Genomic DNA, 14,016 nt, shown 5'->3' on the forward strand with positions numbered 1-14,016 from the left:
CCCTAACTCACTTACACTATAGTAATTAAAATATCCTACCCTCGTCAAACACCCCAAAAAAGGATAAAGGCCATATGGACTAAAAGGAGGTAGCAAACTAGTGATTTGTAGCTAGGACCTTCAGGATATTCATAACAGGATATACAGTAGTAACTCAACCCTAGCTAACCTATACCGATCTAATTGGCCTCCACCAATCCCACCTATTCTTCAAAGAAGAAAGGATAATACATGTACTGTATGGACTGACTGGGGCAATGGACGTGTAATCCTAATAAGAAAAAAGGAGAACAGACCGGGCTCTTACAAAGAAAAAAAAAAAACTATTATTTCACTTAGTAATATATGGGCCATTTTATCAGCAAACATGTAACACAGCTAAGCAACAGCAAATAGACTGAAAGTTAAGAAAAAGAAATCTAAAGTTAGAGGAACGAACACAGGAGCTGATGTTATTAGTCCGGCCTCTCTTAATAAGAGACATATAGGACAGAATCTCCCTCACAGACCCAAGGACATATACATGAAAAATGGAAATGCTCGGACAGTACATTCGGGTCATGGCAGGAATCCAAAAGGTTTTATATCTAAATTCCAGATACAGACAATAAAGGAGTTCCAGAGAGTAGAATGTTCCGGTATAAATACATAGCAAATATTCAGATGAGACCTTTGGATAGTAAGCAGTACATCAGTAGTGACAATAGGATATAATGCTTCACGGCAGGGTGAAATCAGAATTGTGGACCAGACGGTATCTCATTCCAGCTGGATGGGTCCAAGAAATTCATGAACTCGGTCAATGTAGAAGTTATATTGGGAGGATATGATCGCTCAGCGGCCACAGATCCATGTTTGGCAACAATCCTCTGGGCAGAAACAGCAATCGCCCTGAGCAACAAATGTACATGAACAACCATAATAGTGTTGGTAGGCAGTATAGTATTCTGGTACCAAGGTGGTGGCTAGCACACCATCAATGCTCACCGGTCACTAGGTAGAAAGGATGGGATAACCAGTAAATTACAAAGCCACCAGAATTAGGTATAAGGGTGGGATGTATTAATATACATCGCTGCCCAGCCGCCGCGATGCTAGCGCATATGTATTAACAGATGCGGCTAGCATCGCACTGCAGTGACGGAGGCCCCCCACAATACCTGTAATATGGTGTGTGGGGGGGTCTCCGTCACCTTCCTGGGTGCCTCCTCTTCCCCTCACGCCGGGACAGCTAAGCAGGCTGTCCCCGGCGCCTCCTCCTCCCCTCTGCAGCCGGAAGGACATCCGGCTGCGTAGCTAGGAGGAAGAGGGGTTTACCTTCCAGGTCCAGGAGGATCTAAAGCAAGGTGAGCCAGAGGGAGGAGGGAGAGGGGGGGTCTGCGGAGGTGGTGGGTTTGCGTCAGGCGGCGATAGAAGCCTTTTGGGTGGCGATACCCTGTCATGTGGTGATGCGGCGAACGGGTTTGCATAGATTAGAAAATGCAGTAAAACCCCTGAAAACTTTAAATGTAAAGTTCACAACAGATAAGCGGCCCTTGCGGCATGGATATCAGTGACTCCCACTTTAATTTCAGGCAGCGCAGCTACTGTATACAGGGTGCACTAACTGGAGGAGTGTGCGTGGAGCTGCCAGGTGCAGGATGGAGTGGTCAGCCAGATGACACAATGCCCCTGTGATCTGCACCAAGAGGTCAGAAACGGAGGCAGGGAGTAGCCAGAGAGCAGCCGGTGAGACACACCACGAGGCAGGGTCCTCCAAGATGGCACCTGGTCACCAGCACAACAGGGCCAGGTAGACAGCGGGGATTGACAGCAGCTCACCCTGACCATAGCGGAAGGAGGATAAGGAAGCAGCTGTAGAGTAGCCGGAGAAGTACTCCACAAGGCTGGGTCTTCCAAGATAGCGCCAGGTCACACTAACAGCAGTGTCAGGTAGGCAGCGGTTAGCAGGACAGGGGTCCCGTCGCAGCTGCACCAGACATCCGCGAATATATAGAAGCAGCTCACCATAGCCAGCACTGGAGGAAAGGCCAGTATGAGGAGGTTACCCCTGTGTACAGGAAATGTATCCGGATTCTGCACAGAGCGCTCTCCCCTTGCAGCCGCTCACACACTCGGCCAAGCAACACCCCAAATATAATGTATTACTTCACAAAAAAAAAATTTCAATTTCTATAACAAATGTGAGCGACGTTTGCATTTTTTTAGTGATATTTTGCACATCTCTGAGATGTTGGCACCCAAAGGGTTAATAAACGAATGCTACACCCCCTTAAAAGATGGGTAAACAAATATGCTGCTTGTGAATATGTTTGTGTGCATGTAAAACACACATGACATAAAGAATTATATAGAGCGCTCAAGGACCGGAGGCCGCTGTGGATTGGCAGGGCTATGCTGTGTAACAACTGCTGCTGGGTCAAGGTCCGATTCACAAGATTCAGCCATCTACAGCATGAATAATCTGTTTTTGCCAGTGGGTCCTATCTTACAGGCCAGTAGCGGTGGGTGCACCATCGCTAGCTGCAGTGCACGCTGACCAGTACCAGGCAGGAGTTGTCCTGTCCCTATTGCAGGAGTTACCAGGGCACAGCCAATTAACTCTGCAGCAACAGACGGTGCAAGGCAGAGTTCCATAGGAAGATCAGTGGCCATGCTTGGATCCTATTTTGATGAATGCATTACCTCTGGGATTCCCCTGTGTGACATTGCTTCATAGATACATAGAAATCTTTCATTAGACATTAAGGTCAGACAGTTAAGAGATGGTTTATTAGAAAATGCCTGCAATTTATGGATCAGTGCACTATACACTTTAGAAATCCATTGATCTTTGCTGCCTTGAAAGGAGGAGAATAATCCATAACATCTTCCTAGGCTTTCAGATGTAACTAAAGTTCTGGTGCAGATTCAGCCAGGTGAATAATCAGTCATTTATTGGATATTCATCACAGGTGTATAAGCATTCCTTCCAACTTTAACCTGTGATGATTCAGGACCTGGTGCGCCTGGGACGAAAAAGGGTGGAATCACATTAGGGATGAGCCCAGTGGCACCACGTCTCCTTATTTTCTCTTTACCTGTCTCCCCCAACCAAACACCACCCCCCACCACCCTCCACAGGGACAGCGGGACAGTGTCCAATTAGCAGAACTGTCCCACTGTAATCTGCACAATTGGGAGTTATGCTCTAAGTCAATCACATCTGTGTTGTTTAGGTAATTATCAGGTGTATCATACATCAAATCTGCATAACCCTGTTACGTGTTTCACAGGGCACTGTCCGCTTCTTAAGACATAGAGGGTGACATTCTATGATATGCGCTAAATGCGCATGTTTAATTCGCACCCTGTATCGCCGCAATTCGCCTATTTAGAAATCGCATTTTTCAGCCTAAATGCGCATATTTAATGTGATGCGCATTGGAGGCTGAAAAGTGCGAATAGGGGCGATTTGCGGCGATGTGGTGCGCTGGTTTTAGTCCTGAAAATGTGCGATTTTCATGTGTGAAAATCGCACATTTGCAGGACAGCGCAAGGTGTAAAAAAAAGAACCGAGCGCGGGGTCCCCCGCCCGAGTGTAACCAGCCCCGGGCTCACTGAGCCGGTGCTGGTGACATAAAATCAGGGTCCCCGACAAATAGGGGTCCCCTTGATTTTATGAAACCAGCACCAGACTCAAGGTCCGGCGCTGGTTCCCAAAATACGGGGGGACAAAGTGACTAGGGGTCCCCCGTATTTTAAGAACCAGCACCGGACACAACCAGCCAGCAGGCTAATGCCACAGCCGGGGGGAGATTTTTTATACAAGTCCCCCCGGCCAAAGCATTAACCCCCTGGCTGGTCAGCATGGGCAGGGGTCCTGGGGAAGTGGGGAACCCCCAATGAAGGGGTCCCCCCCCTCCAGGACTTACCAGCCCATGCTGATAGTCCGGGGCTGTCCTCCATGCCCCTGGGCTGTGGGCATGGAGCTGATGCTTTGTGTAAAAAAAAGAATGATAACTATTGTTTTACACTGGCGAACTATCAGTCCCAGCAAGCCTACCCCGCATGCTGGGACTTGGGGAACCACAAGTCCCAGCATGCGGGGCATTAAAGGGCCCGCTGGCACTTGTAGTTCTGCAGTGTAAAAAATAGTGCACAAAATCACACTGACACCCTGAAAAATAAAACTTTAATACACACAAAACACACTGATACTTACCTACCTTGAGCCCGTAGGTCGGTCCCTGGATCCTGGATTCTTCCTCCGGGGCTCCAGGGCAGAAGAGTCCGGTTCCGGGGCCTTGGTCCTGGTTCCGGGGCTGGTCCTGGGGTTCCGGTGCTCCTGGCGTGAAGAATCCGGGGTCCGGGATCCGTGGTAGTCCAGAGGGGTACCTAAGGAGGAAAATCCTACTCACCTGCTCCCCGGCGGCGACCTCCGGTGACAGCGCTGCTCCCGACTGGTACCCGGCTTCAAGGAGTTGGTCCGGCGCTGAGATGTTGCCTCCTCGACGTCTGTGAACAGAATGATTTCTCGGCCAATCAGGAGCCGAGAAAGTCGGCTCCTGATTGGCCAGAAATCATTCTGAATATAGACGCCGACGGAGTAACATCTCTGCTCTGGATGCGCTGAGATGTTACTCCGTCGGCGTCTATATTCAGAATGATTTCTGGCCAATCAGGAGCCGACTTTCTCGGCTCCTGATTGGCCGAGAAATCATTCTGTTCAGAGACGTCGAGGGAGCAACATCTCAGCGCCGGACCAACTCCTTGAAGCCGGGTACCAGTCGGGAGCAGCGCTGTCACCGGAGGTCGCCGCCGGGGAGCAGGTGAGTAGGATTTTCCTCCTTAGGTACCCCTCTGGACTACCACGGATCCCGGACCCCGGATTCTTCACGCCAGGAGCCCCGGAACCCCAGGACCAGCCCCGGAACCAGGACCAAGGCCCCGGAACCGGACTCTTCTGCCCTGGAGCCCCGGAGGAAGAATCCAGGATCCAGGGACCGACCTACGGGCTCAAGGTAGGTAAGTATCAGTGTGTTTTGTGTGTATTAAAGTTTTATTTTTCAGGGTGTCAGTGTGATTTTGTGCACTATTTTTTACACTGCAGAACTACAAGTGCCAGCGGGCCCTTTAATGCCCCGCATGCTGGGACTTGTGGTTCCCCAAGTCCCAGCATGCGGGGTAGGCTTGCTGGGACTGATAGTTCGCCAGTGTAAAACAATAGTTATCATTCTTTTTTTTACACAAAGCATCAGCTCCATGCCCACAGCCCAGGGGCATGGAGGACAGCCCCGGACTATCAGCATGGGCTGGTAAGTCCTGGAGGGGGGGGACCCCTTCATTGGGGGTTCCCCACTTCCCCAGGACCCCTGCCCATGCTGACCAGCCAGGGGGTTAATGCTTTGGCCGGGGGGACTTGTATAAAAAGTCTCCCCCCGGCTGTGGCATTAGCCTGCTGGCTGGTTGTGTCCGGTGCTGGTTCTTAAAATACGGGGGACCCCTAGTCACTTTGTCCCCCCGTATTTTGGGAACCAGCGCCGGACCTTGAGTCTGGTGCTGGTTTCATAAAATCAAGGGGACCCCTATTTGTCGGGGACCCTGATTTTATGTCACCAGCACCGGCTCAGTGAGCCCGGGGCTGGTTACACTCGGGCGGGGGACCCCGCGCTCGGTTCTTTTTTTTACACCTTGCGCTGTCCTGCAAATGTGCGATTTTCACACATGAAAATCGCACATTTTCAGGACTAAAACCAGCGCACCACATCGCCGCAAATCGCCCCTATTCGCACTTTTCAGCCTCCAATGCGCATCACATTAAATATGCGCATTTAGGCAGAAAAATGCGATTTCTAAATAGGCGAATTGCGGCGATACAGGGTGCGAATTAAACATGCGCATTTAGCGCATATCATAGAATGTCACCCTACATGTCAGTCAAATTCTCAAAATTGGAGTCAGAAATGCACCTCACGTGTTTATGCGGAATGCTATTTGACACTCCTGATGGACAACTACAGTATACCACTGGGATGTGATTGAATGAAAGACTTGTGACAAATACCCCAAAAAACTACCAACTCTGCAAGTGTGGGCTACCATATTGCTATAGATGAGAACACTTGCATAAAGGAAACTGTAATGATTCTCTGTCTGCTCCAATAGAGAAGATCATTTCTATTTATCTATGTACACAGGCCATTCCAAACTTCAGCGTTGTCATTCTTCATGTTTTCACCCTAGGAAAGAATAATATAAATGTAGTTTTAAAGACAATGCAAATGGAGTATAATGAAACATCGGGTGTGGTATGACGCTCCGAGTGTTGGGATTCCGACATGCATTAGTCCGACATCGGAATCTCCACTTACAGGACTCCGACAGGGGAGGGGGGGCGAGCTATACGAAACCCATTGCGGGATTGCTGTGCTTGGCCATGCTGTGGGCTTGGTGGCTCACTGTGTTCGCCACAGGTTCTATTCCCTCTCTATGGGGTTCATGGACCCCCACGAGGAAGTATAAACCCCTGTAAGTCAGGATCCTGACTGTCACACATTTAACAGTCGGATTTCCGATATCGGACTAATGACTGTCGGAATTCCAACTGTCGGAGCGTCATCTGGCACCTTGACCATCTTAATGGTTCAACAACTGCATAGATAGATAGATATTTCACTCCAGGCATAGAAATAATCATGCCTGCACTATAGTGTACAGTATATCAACGTTTCAGTCATACAGCAATTTTCATCATTTTATTCAAATAAAACAATAAAAACTATAATACCTTACAGCATAGGTCCTTAAACTGCGGCCCTCCAGATGTTGTGAAACTACAAATCCCAGCATACCTTGCCACAGTTTTGCTATAAGGGAGTGTTTTTTTGGCCAAAAAATTTAAATGTAATAGGATTTTTTAGACATGCGATTTATTGCAATTGCAATAAGTAAAGAGTGTGCGATTTATTTAGACATATGCCGTTTTTAGTAATGATAATGTGAGATTTTTTTAGACATGGAAGTGTGCTGTATTTTGCTGGTTCCCCAAATACAGGGGAACAAAAAAATCATAGCGATTCCCCATAATCAAGGAACCAGCACCAGGCTCTTGGAGCAGTCCTGGTGCTCCAAAAAATGTAGGGTATCCATGTATTTTGGAACCAGCACTGGATACCAACAGCCAGTGGTGTCATGCCACAGCTGGGGGACACTTTTTACACAAAATCCCCCAGCCATAACATGAGCACCGTGGCTGGTCAGTGCCGGACGGGGTACCTGGCGGAGTGGGGATCCCCCCAATAAAGGGGTCCCCCCTAGGCTTCACCCATCCAGGGCTTTCCTAACGTCCCAGGGCTGTGGACACCTGGCTGATGTGTGTAAAAGATAGATAAAATCACATTGCTTTTTACAGAAGAACTACAAGGCCCAGCATGGGGGGCATTAATGTGGGTTTTGTGGTTCATCTGTAAAAAGCAATGTGCAAATGAGACAAACACCCAGAGCAGTAACATTTTATTGAACAACCCTTTTGCTATTAAAAAATGTATGTAAAGCAATTTGTACTTTACATTTAGTGGTACACTATGTCATTCTTCATTTACAGAAAGAAACGTACATCTAGGGCCCAATTCAGACCTGATTGCATGGCCAGCTCAGGATGTAGCTTGGGTCAGGTCAGGATGTAGCTGAGAATTATGCTGGCTACTGCTATTATACTGGAAACTCATCCAGGCAAGGTAACAGAATGTCCATGAATAACATAGCCTGGTGACAGCAGCGATACATTATCATGTGCTCATTAGACAGTGTACCTTTACTGGGTATGATGGTACTGGACTGGGCGTACGGGTTTGCTCCAGCAGTGACGTCCAGCGCCCTTTACTGTAGAAATAATCAGCATATCTGTCTTGAGTCCATGCCAGTGTAGCCCGTGATCCCAATCCCTGTGCATCAAGAATGTGTGGCAGAGGTTGCCTACATCAAGAAATGAAGATTGTACATGTACAGTACACTTAGAAATGTACTACAAAATAAATAATGTTAGAGTAACAATACCAACAAAACATTTAAATGTACATTATCATTAAAGCGAAATATCTATGGAAAGTCCTTGTATTTAGGTGCCCATCACTCTCACCAAGGTCTGGCAGGCCAACCATGGTGTAATAAAAGGTTATATGCACATTTTACAGATCCTGCCCCTGTTGCCAGTAGAGAGAACCATGGCTGAGTACGCAGGGCGCTTCATATAATGTGGCTGGGGTGCATGCACTATTAATGGAATGGTAAGGATTAGGGATAGACAGAACAATGTATTCATCTATTGATGGGAGAGCTATTTCATCTAAAATAGTAGCACCTATTAACTAAGGATAATGTGATTGGACAAATAAGGAAAAGTCGCAGGCAAAAAGGCTTGCTACATTTTCCACATTTAAATGGAGCAATTCATTTTTCCAAACAAGGACCCAACATTTCAGTACCCAGACAGCATCAACAGCTCATGAAAGCTGCAGGACAGGTAAGAAAGAGCCAGATTACGCCAGGACCTGGGGGAATTCAGATCTGATTGCTGGGCTGTGAGGTTTCAGAACCCAAAGATCAGGTAAACACAGCACCAACAGCAATCCCCCCCCCCGCCCATGTGCACAGCTGCAAATACAATCACAGCCGCGTGCATGTGGGAAAAACCATTCAAAATATCTCACCATCAAATGGTCTTCTCTTCGCAGCGCCAGGTAAGTCTAGCGCTGCAATATCCGTGGGGAAGAGGCCACTGATGATGTCAGCGGCCCTCCCACCCAACGGCCGGGGAATGCCAGCATTTTCCCAAACACTCCTGGAAAATGCAGCGTTTCTGCCTCCTAACGCCCACACGGTATCAATCACCCTGCTAACCCCCCATATGAACAGCTCACACTTGCGCACATCGTACCGTGCGCATGCTCGGTCATCCCTTTATCGGCCCTTGATTCTAATCTGAATCGGGCCATTTTTCCATATTACAAGGACAGCTGGAGGTATGTACTGCTACACTACATGATCCCAAAGTGAATGTTTCTACCATGGGTAAATGCATATAGTTTAAAACTAAGCCCCGGGAAACCCACTCCTAAGTAGTGTTCAGCATAGTGTCGGTAGGAGCATAATCACCTTTGGGTCCCACTTAATTCCAATTAGAGCAACTTTTCTACATCTTCCATGGTGTGAGAAAAACAAAATCTGATGTTTTTGGCCAGGAGGTTCTGGCCCTTTGTAGACACTGGGCCTGATGCACTAAGCTTCGAAAATGATAAAATGGATAAGTGATAAACAGCCAGCCAATCAGCTCCTGCCTGACATTTTTCAAACACAGTCTGTGACATGGCAAGTAGGAGCTGATTGGCTGGCTGTTTATCACTCTATTTTATCACTTTTGAAGCTAAGTGCATCTGACCCAGTGTGTGGAATGGCATTTCCCTCTAAATAAACAAGTGGTAAGGAACCTTTTGTGATGTAAAATACTGAATACTTTGGGTGTTCTCTATAAATATAAAATGCATCCAGTGTAGGCACAATTGATTACAAACAGATTGTACAATAGATTAATACAGGTTGAGTATCCCTTATCCGAATTATTCCGAAAACCATACATTCCAGGAAGTGAAAAAAAAACTTACAGGGGACATCTGTAACGGCATTACTGAGGATATATATGTAACTGGCACTATATATGTACAAGAAAATGACTGCTTGGCATTCAAATTCAGTGCCTGAGATAGGACACGCATTTTGTTTCATGTGTTGAAACCTTGTGAATAATCCATTATCCAAAATTCACCTGGTCCCGAGTATTTTGGATAAAGGATCATAATCATAAATCAGGGTTGCCTACCCTCCCGGAATGGCCGGGAGGGTCCCGGAAATCGGGTCCCCCTCCCGGCCCCCCGGAAAGGGTGGCAATCCTCCCGCATATTCCCCCAGCTCCCGCGATGTGTCCCTCGCCAGGGGGGGGGTCCGTGGTAAAATGGCACTAATGCGATCGCGGCATCGCGATCGCGGCATTTTAGCCCCGCCCCCCGCCGTGCAATGCCTGAAATACCAGCATTGGGGGGCGGGGCTAAAATGACGTGATGCTGTAGGCACACCCCCAACAGGGCAGCATCTGTGTGGCCACGCCCCCGAACCGGCTCTTTCACAACCGGCTATGGCCCCGCCCACCTGCCGAACAGAGCTGGCTGCCCTCTCCCGGAGAGGGCAGCTCAAAAGTCGGCAAGTACGTCATAAATATGTGGACAAACAGATGCAAATCCAGTCCCTCACCACATAACTGATTATAAGCATAACATATAAACACAATTTATTTAATTGTATTTTTTTTTCTAGTAGAGGTGTCACGAAACACTTTCTGACACTCAAGGGAGCCATGAATTGAAAAAGTTTGGGAACCACTGCATTAGACAATCTGTTCATGAACAGCAGAGGGCAGCAAAGAGCTAGCCTAGAGGATTTCCCTCTTCCTGCTAATACATCATAGGCACTATCCTAATAGATCCCATCTGGGCCTTGATCCTCACAGACAAGTTAAATTAAACATAAATATTTTTCTTCCACACAAGAGCATTCCATTTATTCTCAGTCACTAAAAATAACGATGAAAGAAATATTCTGCAGACTAATCTTTCAATATATGTGTAAGTTTAGCATAGAAGTTTAGTTATCAATGTCACTTCCAATTTTTCAGGGTAAAGGGGGGGGGGGGGACACCTCTGTATTCTGTGTAAGCTGTGGTAATGGTATAAAGCGGTGTAGAAACTGCTGGATCGGATACTTACAGCAACTAATGTCACATTTATTTTGGTATGTTGTGAAACGCATTAACATGACACACAGTAATGCAAGGGCAGGACACAGGGCTGTGACAATATGCACAAGACTTATTATTTTTATGTTACTTCCAGCAAACTGAAAACACATGTTTTAGTACTGGATGTATGGGGCCGTTATTCTGAGTAGGAAATTAATATTTTATACTGACTCAAATCCATTTTGCAATCCCAGACCTTGCTTCCTTCCCGGAATGGGCAGGAGGCTCCAAAAAATAGGATGCAGCTTTTGCCAACCCCCCCCCCCCCCCCATATCCCCTGGAAGAGTGCGCTAATCTCCTGGCCAAGGCTACCCGTGTGCACCACTGTGTACGTAGCAGCCGCAAACAATCCTGCCACAACCGAGGAGGGTGGGAATGATGCTATTCGTGGGTTCATCATCATGACCGAACCACCTGTCCCACAATACCTGTAATCCCAGTATTGAGAAGCTGGGTAGTGATAAGTCAGTTTTGTGGATATGCCCCTGCTCCACCCTTAGCCCCCTCAGACCCTAAGACACAGGGGTGGCACCAGTGATCGCTTTGTTAGGTGGCGAGCATGCAGTAGAGAATGCTGCCAGGTCGCTCTGATTGTGAGTCACACACAAACAGAGCAACCAAGCATCATTCTCTGCAGCCAGACAATGAATGGCTGTCAGCATGCTGAATGGTGGATGGCTGGAGCTATCCACCAATCAGAGTGCTGAAAGTCATTCACTGTATGGAAAACGGGGAAATGGCATAGGATCACAGGAGGGGTATGTTATGAATATTTTTTGTGTACATTTTCTCCCGTGAATGAGTGTAGAGGGGCTCCAAATGCATTGATTTGCCCAGGACCTACAATGCTGTGAAGATGGCCCTGACGATTGCTCCCCCCATCTTCAGCACATCACACAGGGAGAGAGAACGGATTACCTTTGCAGCTCTCTCTCTCACTAGTCAGCACACAGCATCATGTGCTCTGCTGGGAGAGAGGCTGCTGCACGAGCTGTCAGCTTTTACTTCAGTATACCAGAGTCAAATCTGACAAAAACATCTAGAAACACTGAAGCAGCACACTTTGCGAAAACCAATACTCGTGTCATTCTCAAAATTCGTGGCCATGGCTGTACAGTGCTATCACATAGCAAATCTAACCACACATGAATGACCGCTATAGGGCCTTATTCTACTTCACTCTTAGAGGCAAATTCCTTCTCAAATGGACAAAACCATGTGCACTGCAGGTGGGGCAGATAACATGTGCAGATAGAATTAGATTTGGGTGGGGTTTTTCTTGAAAGTGAGATCTATATTGCAGTGTAGAAATAAAGCAGTCAGTATTTTCCTTGCACAGAAACAAAATAGCTCACCCAAATTTAACTCTCTCTGCACATGTTACATCTGCCCCACCCGCAGTGCACATGGTTTTGTCCATTTAAGAAGGAATTTTCCTCTAAGAGTGAACCAGAATAAACCCCCCCATACACGGTCCATTTATCGGATCCGTTCTGTGCTTAAACAGCACACATCGTATCGGATCGCATCCCTTGTGCATGCAGTGTGCATGCACTGCGATCCGATGCGATGTGTAGCTAGTACAAAAAGTATGTGCAGCACATACTTTTTGTACCGTACTATGTGATGCGCGGGAGCGCGCATCGCATAGTACAGAACGGAGCCGTACACAACGGAGCGTGTATGGGCTCCTTAAGGTCCATAATGAGAATGTAAGCACTCACAAGCAGGGCCCTCTTCCCTCATGTGCTTTTCCTTCCCTTACCTAAACCACCTTTGATGGCACCTAATCCTATGGTTTCCTGCCGCTTATTTCAGTGTCCTCTGCTGATGTGGTTATGGTTATGAACCCTGTACTTGTCCTATATTGTATTCAATTATAAGTCACTGTTTTGCTTATTCATTTATGTACTCTGTAGTTAGGCGCAGCAGATGCCTTGTGGCACCATATAAATAAAGGATACTAATTAATAACTGTTATTGTAATGTAAAGGAAATAAGGGGGACTTAGAGTCCCATAACGCATTTAAGTTCCAAGTGTTCACACATCTTTATCAGGAGCTGGTGAAGACGTGTGAACACATTGAGCTACATCTTCACCCTGTTCCAGCTTGCACCACTGAGATAGAGCAAACCAGACATTTATTTACACCTATCTGGACCAGTTTACTTCCATCCAACATGATCCTACAACCTCAGAACATTTGTAGTGACAAGCCAGGTATTCACATACCTTCAAGACTGCCTCATGCACAAAGCTTTTGAGTAAATTTGTATCCAACACAGGGCAATCTCCGGGACACTTTTCGTATCATCATTCTCCAGCCAAGGAGACTCCGCCATCTTTTCTCCACTTGGGTAGATTTATTAAGTTCCGTGAAGTGATAAATTGTCTGGTTTTTATCACTGTCAAATCAGCTTCTACCTGTAATTTTTCAAACCAAGCCTGTAACTTCACACACAGTTAGGAGCTGATTGGCTGGTGATAAAAACCAGGCACTTTATCACTTCACTGAGCTTAATAAATCTGGCCCACAGTCTGGTAACTAAACAGTACATTGGGGCCATGGAAATGTTGCCATCTCTCCTAATGAAGTCATCATGCTAGCAGGAACTTTATTCCATTTTACATTTTTTTCTTTTTAGAGAATTCTCTCATTTATTCTTATTTGTTACATATAAAATATAATTTATTAAATGTACACAAATTTGTATATGTGGTAAAGTAATTTTATTCAGTCTAACCCAAGCGCTATATACAACTTGTTCTTATTTCTTTATTCAGGGAGCTTTACACACTCCCCACACAGCAGCTGTAGCTACTCTTGTGGTGCTTATTTCTTATTCTTCATTTATGAGAAGTAACACAGGCGCTGTTTGAGGATAACCCTGTATAAGTTATTTGCTCTCGCTGGCTGACCCTCTCCGGTTGGTGCTGTCTTGTCCCACAAATTCTCTGAGGAACTAGATACAACTGTACAAAGCAGTTTCTTCTTATAACAAGTGAGCAATGTGTTGTGATTTTACATTTCTTTATGTAAATTACCCTATAATGTTACTGCTCTGTAGGTGACCTTCACCCCATGTATAACTGTATTCCATCCCTGCTGGAAGACTCTGTCTTAGTAGTTTCCTACCCATGGAACTCACTGCCCAACCAGCAGAGATTTACCTCAACTTTTCCCTA

The 14,016-nt window shown here is 46.6% G+C and overlaps 1 protein-coding gene across 2 annotated transcripts in view; it reads right to left on the reverse strand.

The window, feature by feature from the left end:
- Positions 1-5,921: 5,921 nt before the first annotated feature.
- Positions 5,922-14,016, reverse strand: part of SPMIP2 (sperm microtubule inner protein 2) — a 62,994-nt gene continuing 54,899 nt past the window's right edge. For both annotated transcript variants that reach the window (XM_083157017.1, XM_083157007.1), the window contains exons 4-5: positions 7,794-7,956; positions 5,922-6,221 (exon numbers count right to left, since the gene is read on the reverse strand). In XM_083157017.1, coding sequence (XP_083013143.1) covers positions 6,168-6,221; positions 7,794-7,956 — 217 coding nt within the window. In that variant the 3' untranslated portion in view covers positions 5,922-6,167. The remainder of the gene's footprint in view (positions 6,222-7,793; positions 7,957-14,016) is intronic.

Source organism: Crinia signifera, chromosome 1 (assembly GCF_055691185.1).
Source record: "Crinia signifera chromosome 1, ASM5569118v1, whole genome shotgun sequence".
NCBI classification, from domain to species: domain Eukaryota; kingdom Metazoa; phylum Chordata; class Amphibia; order Anura; family Myobatrachidae; genus Crinia; species Crinia signifera.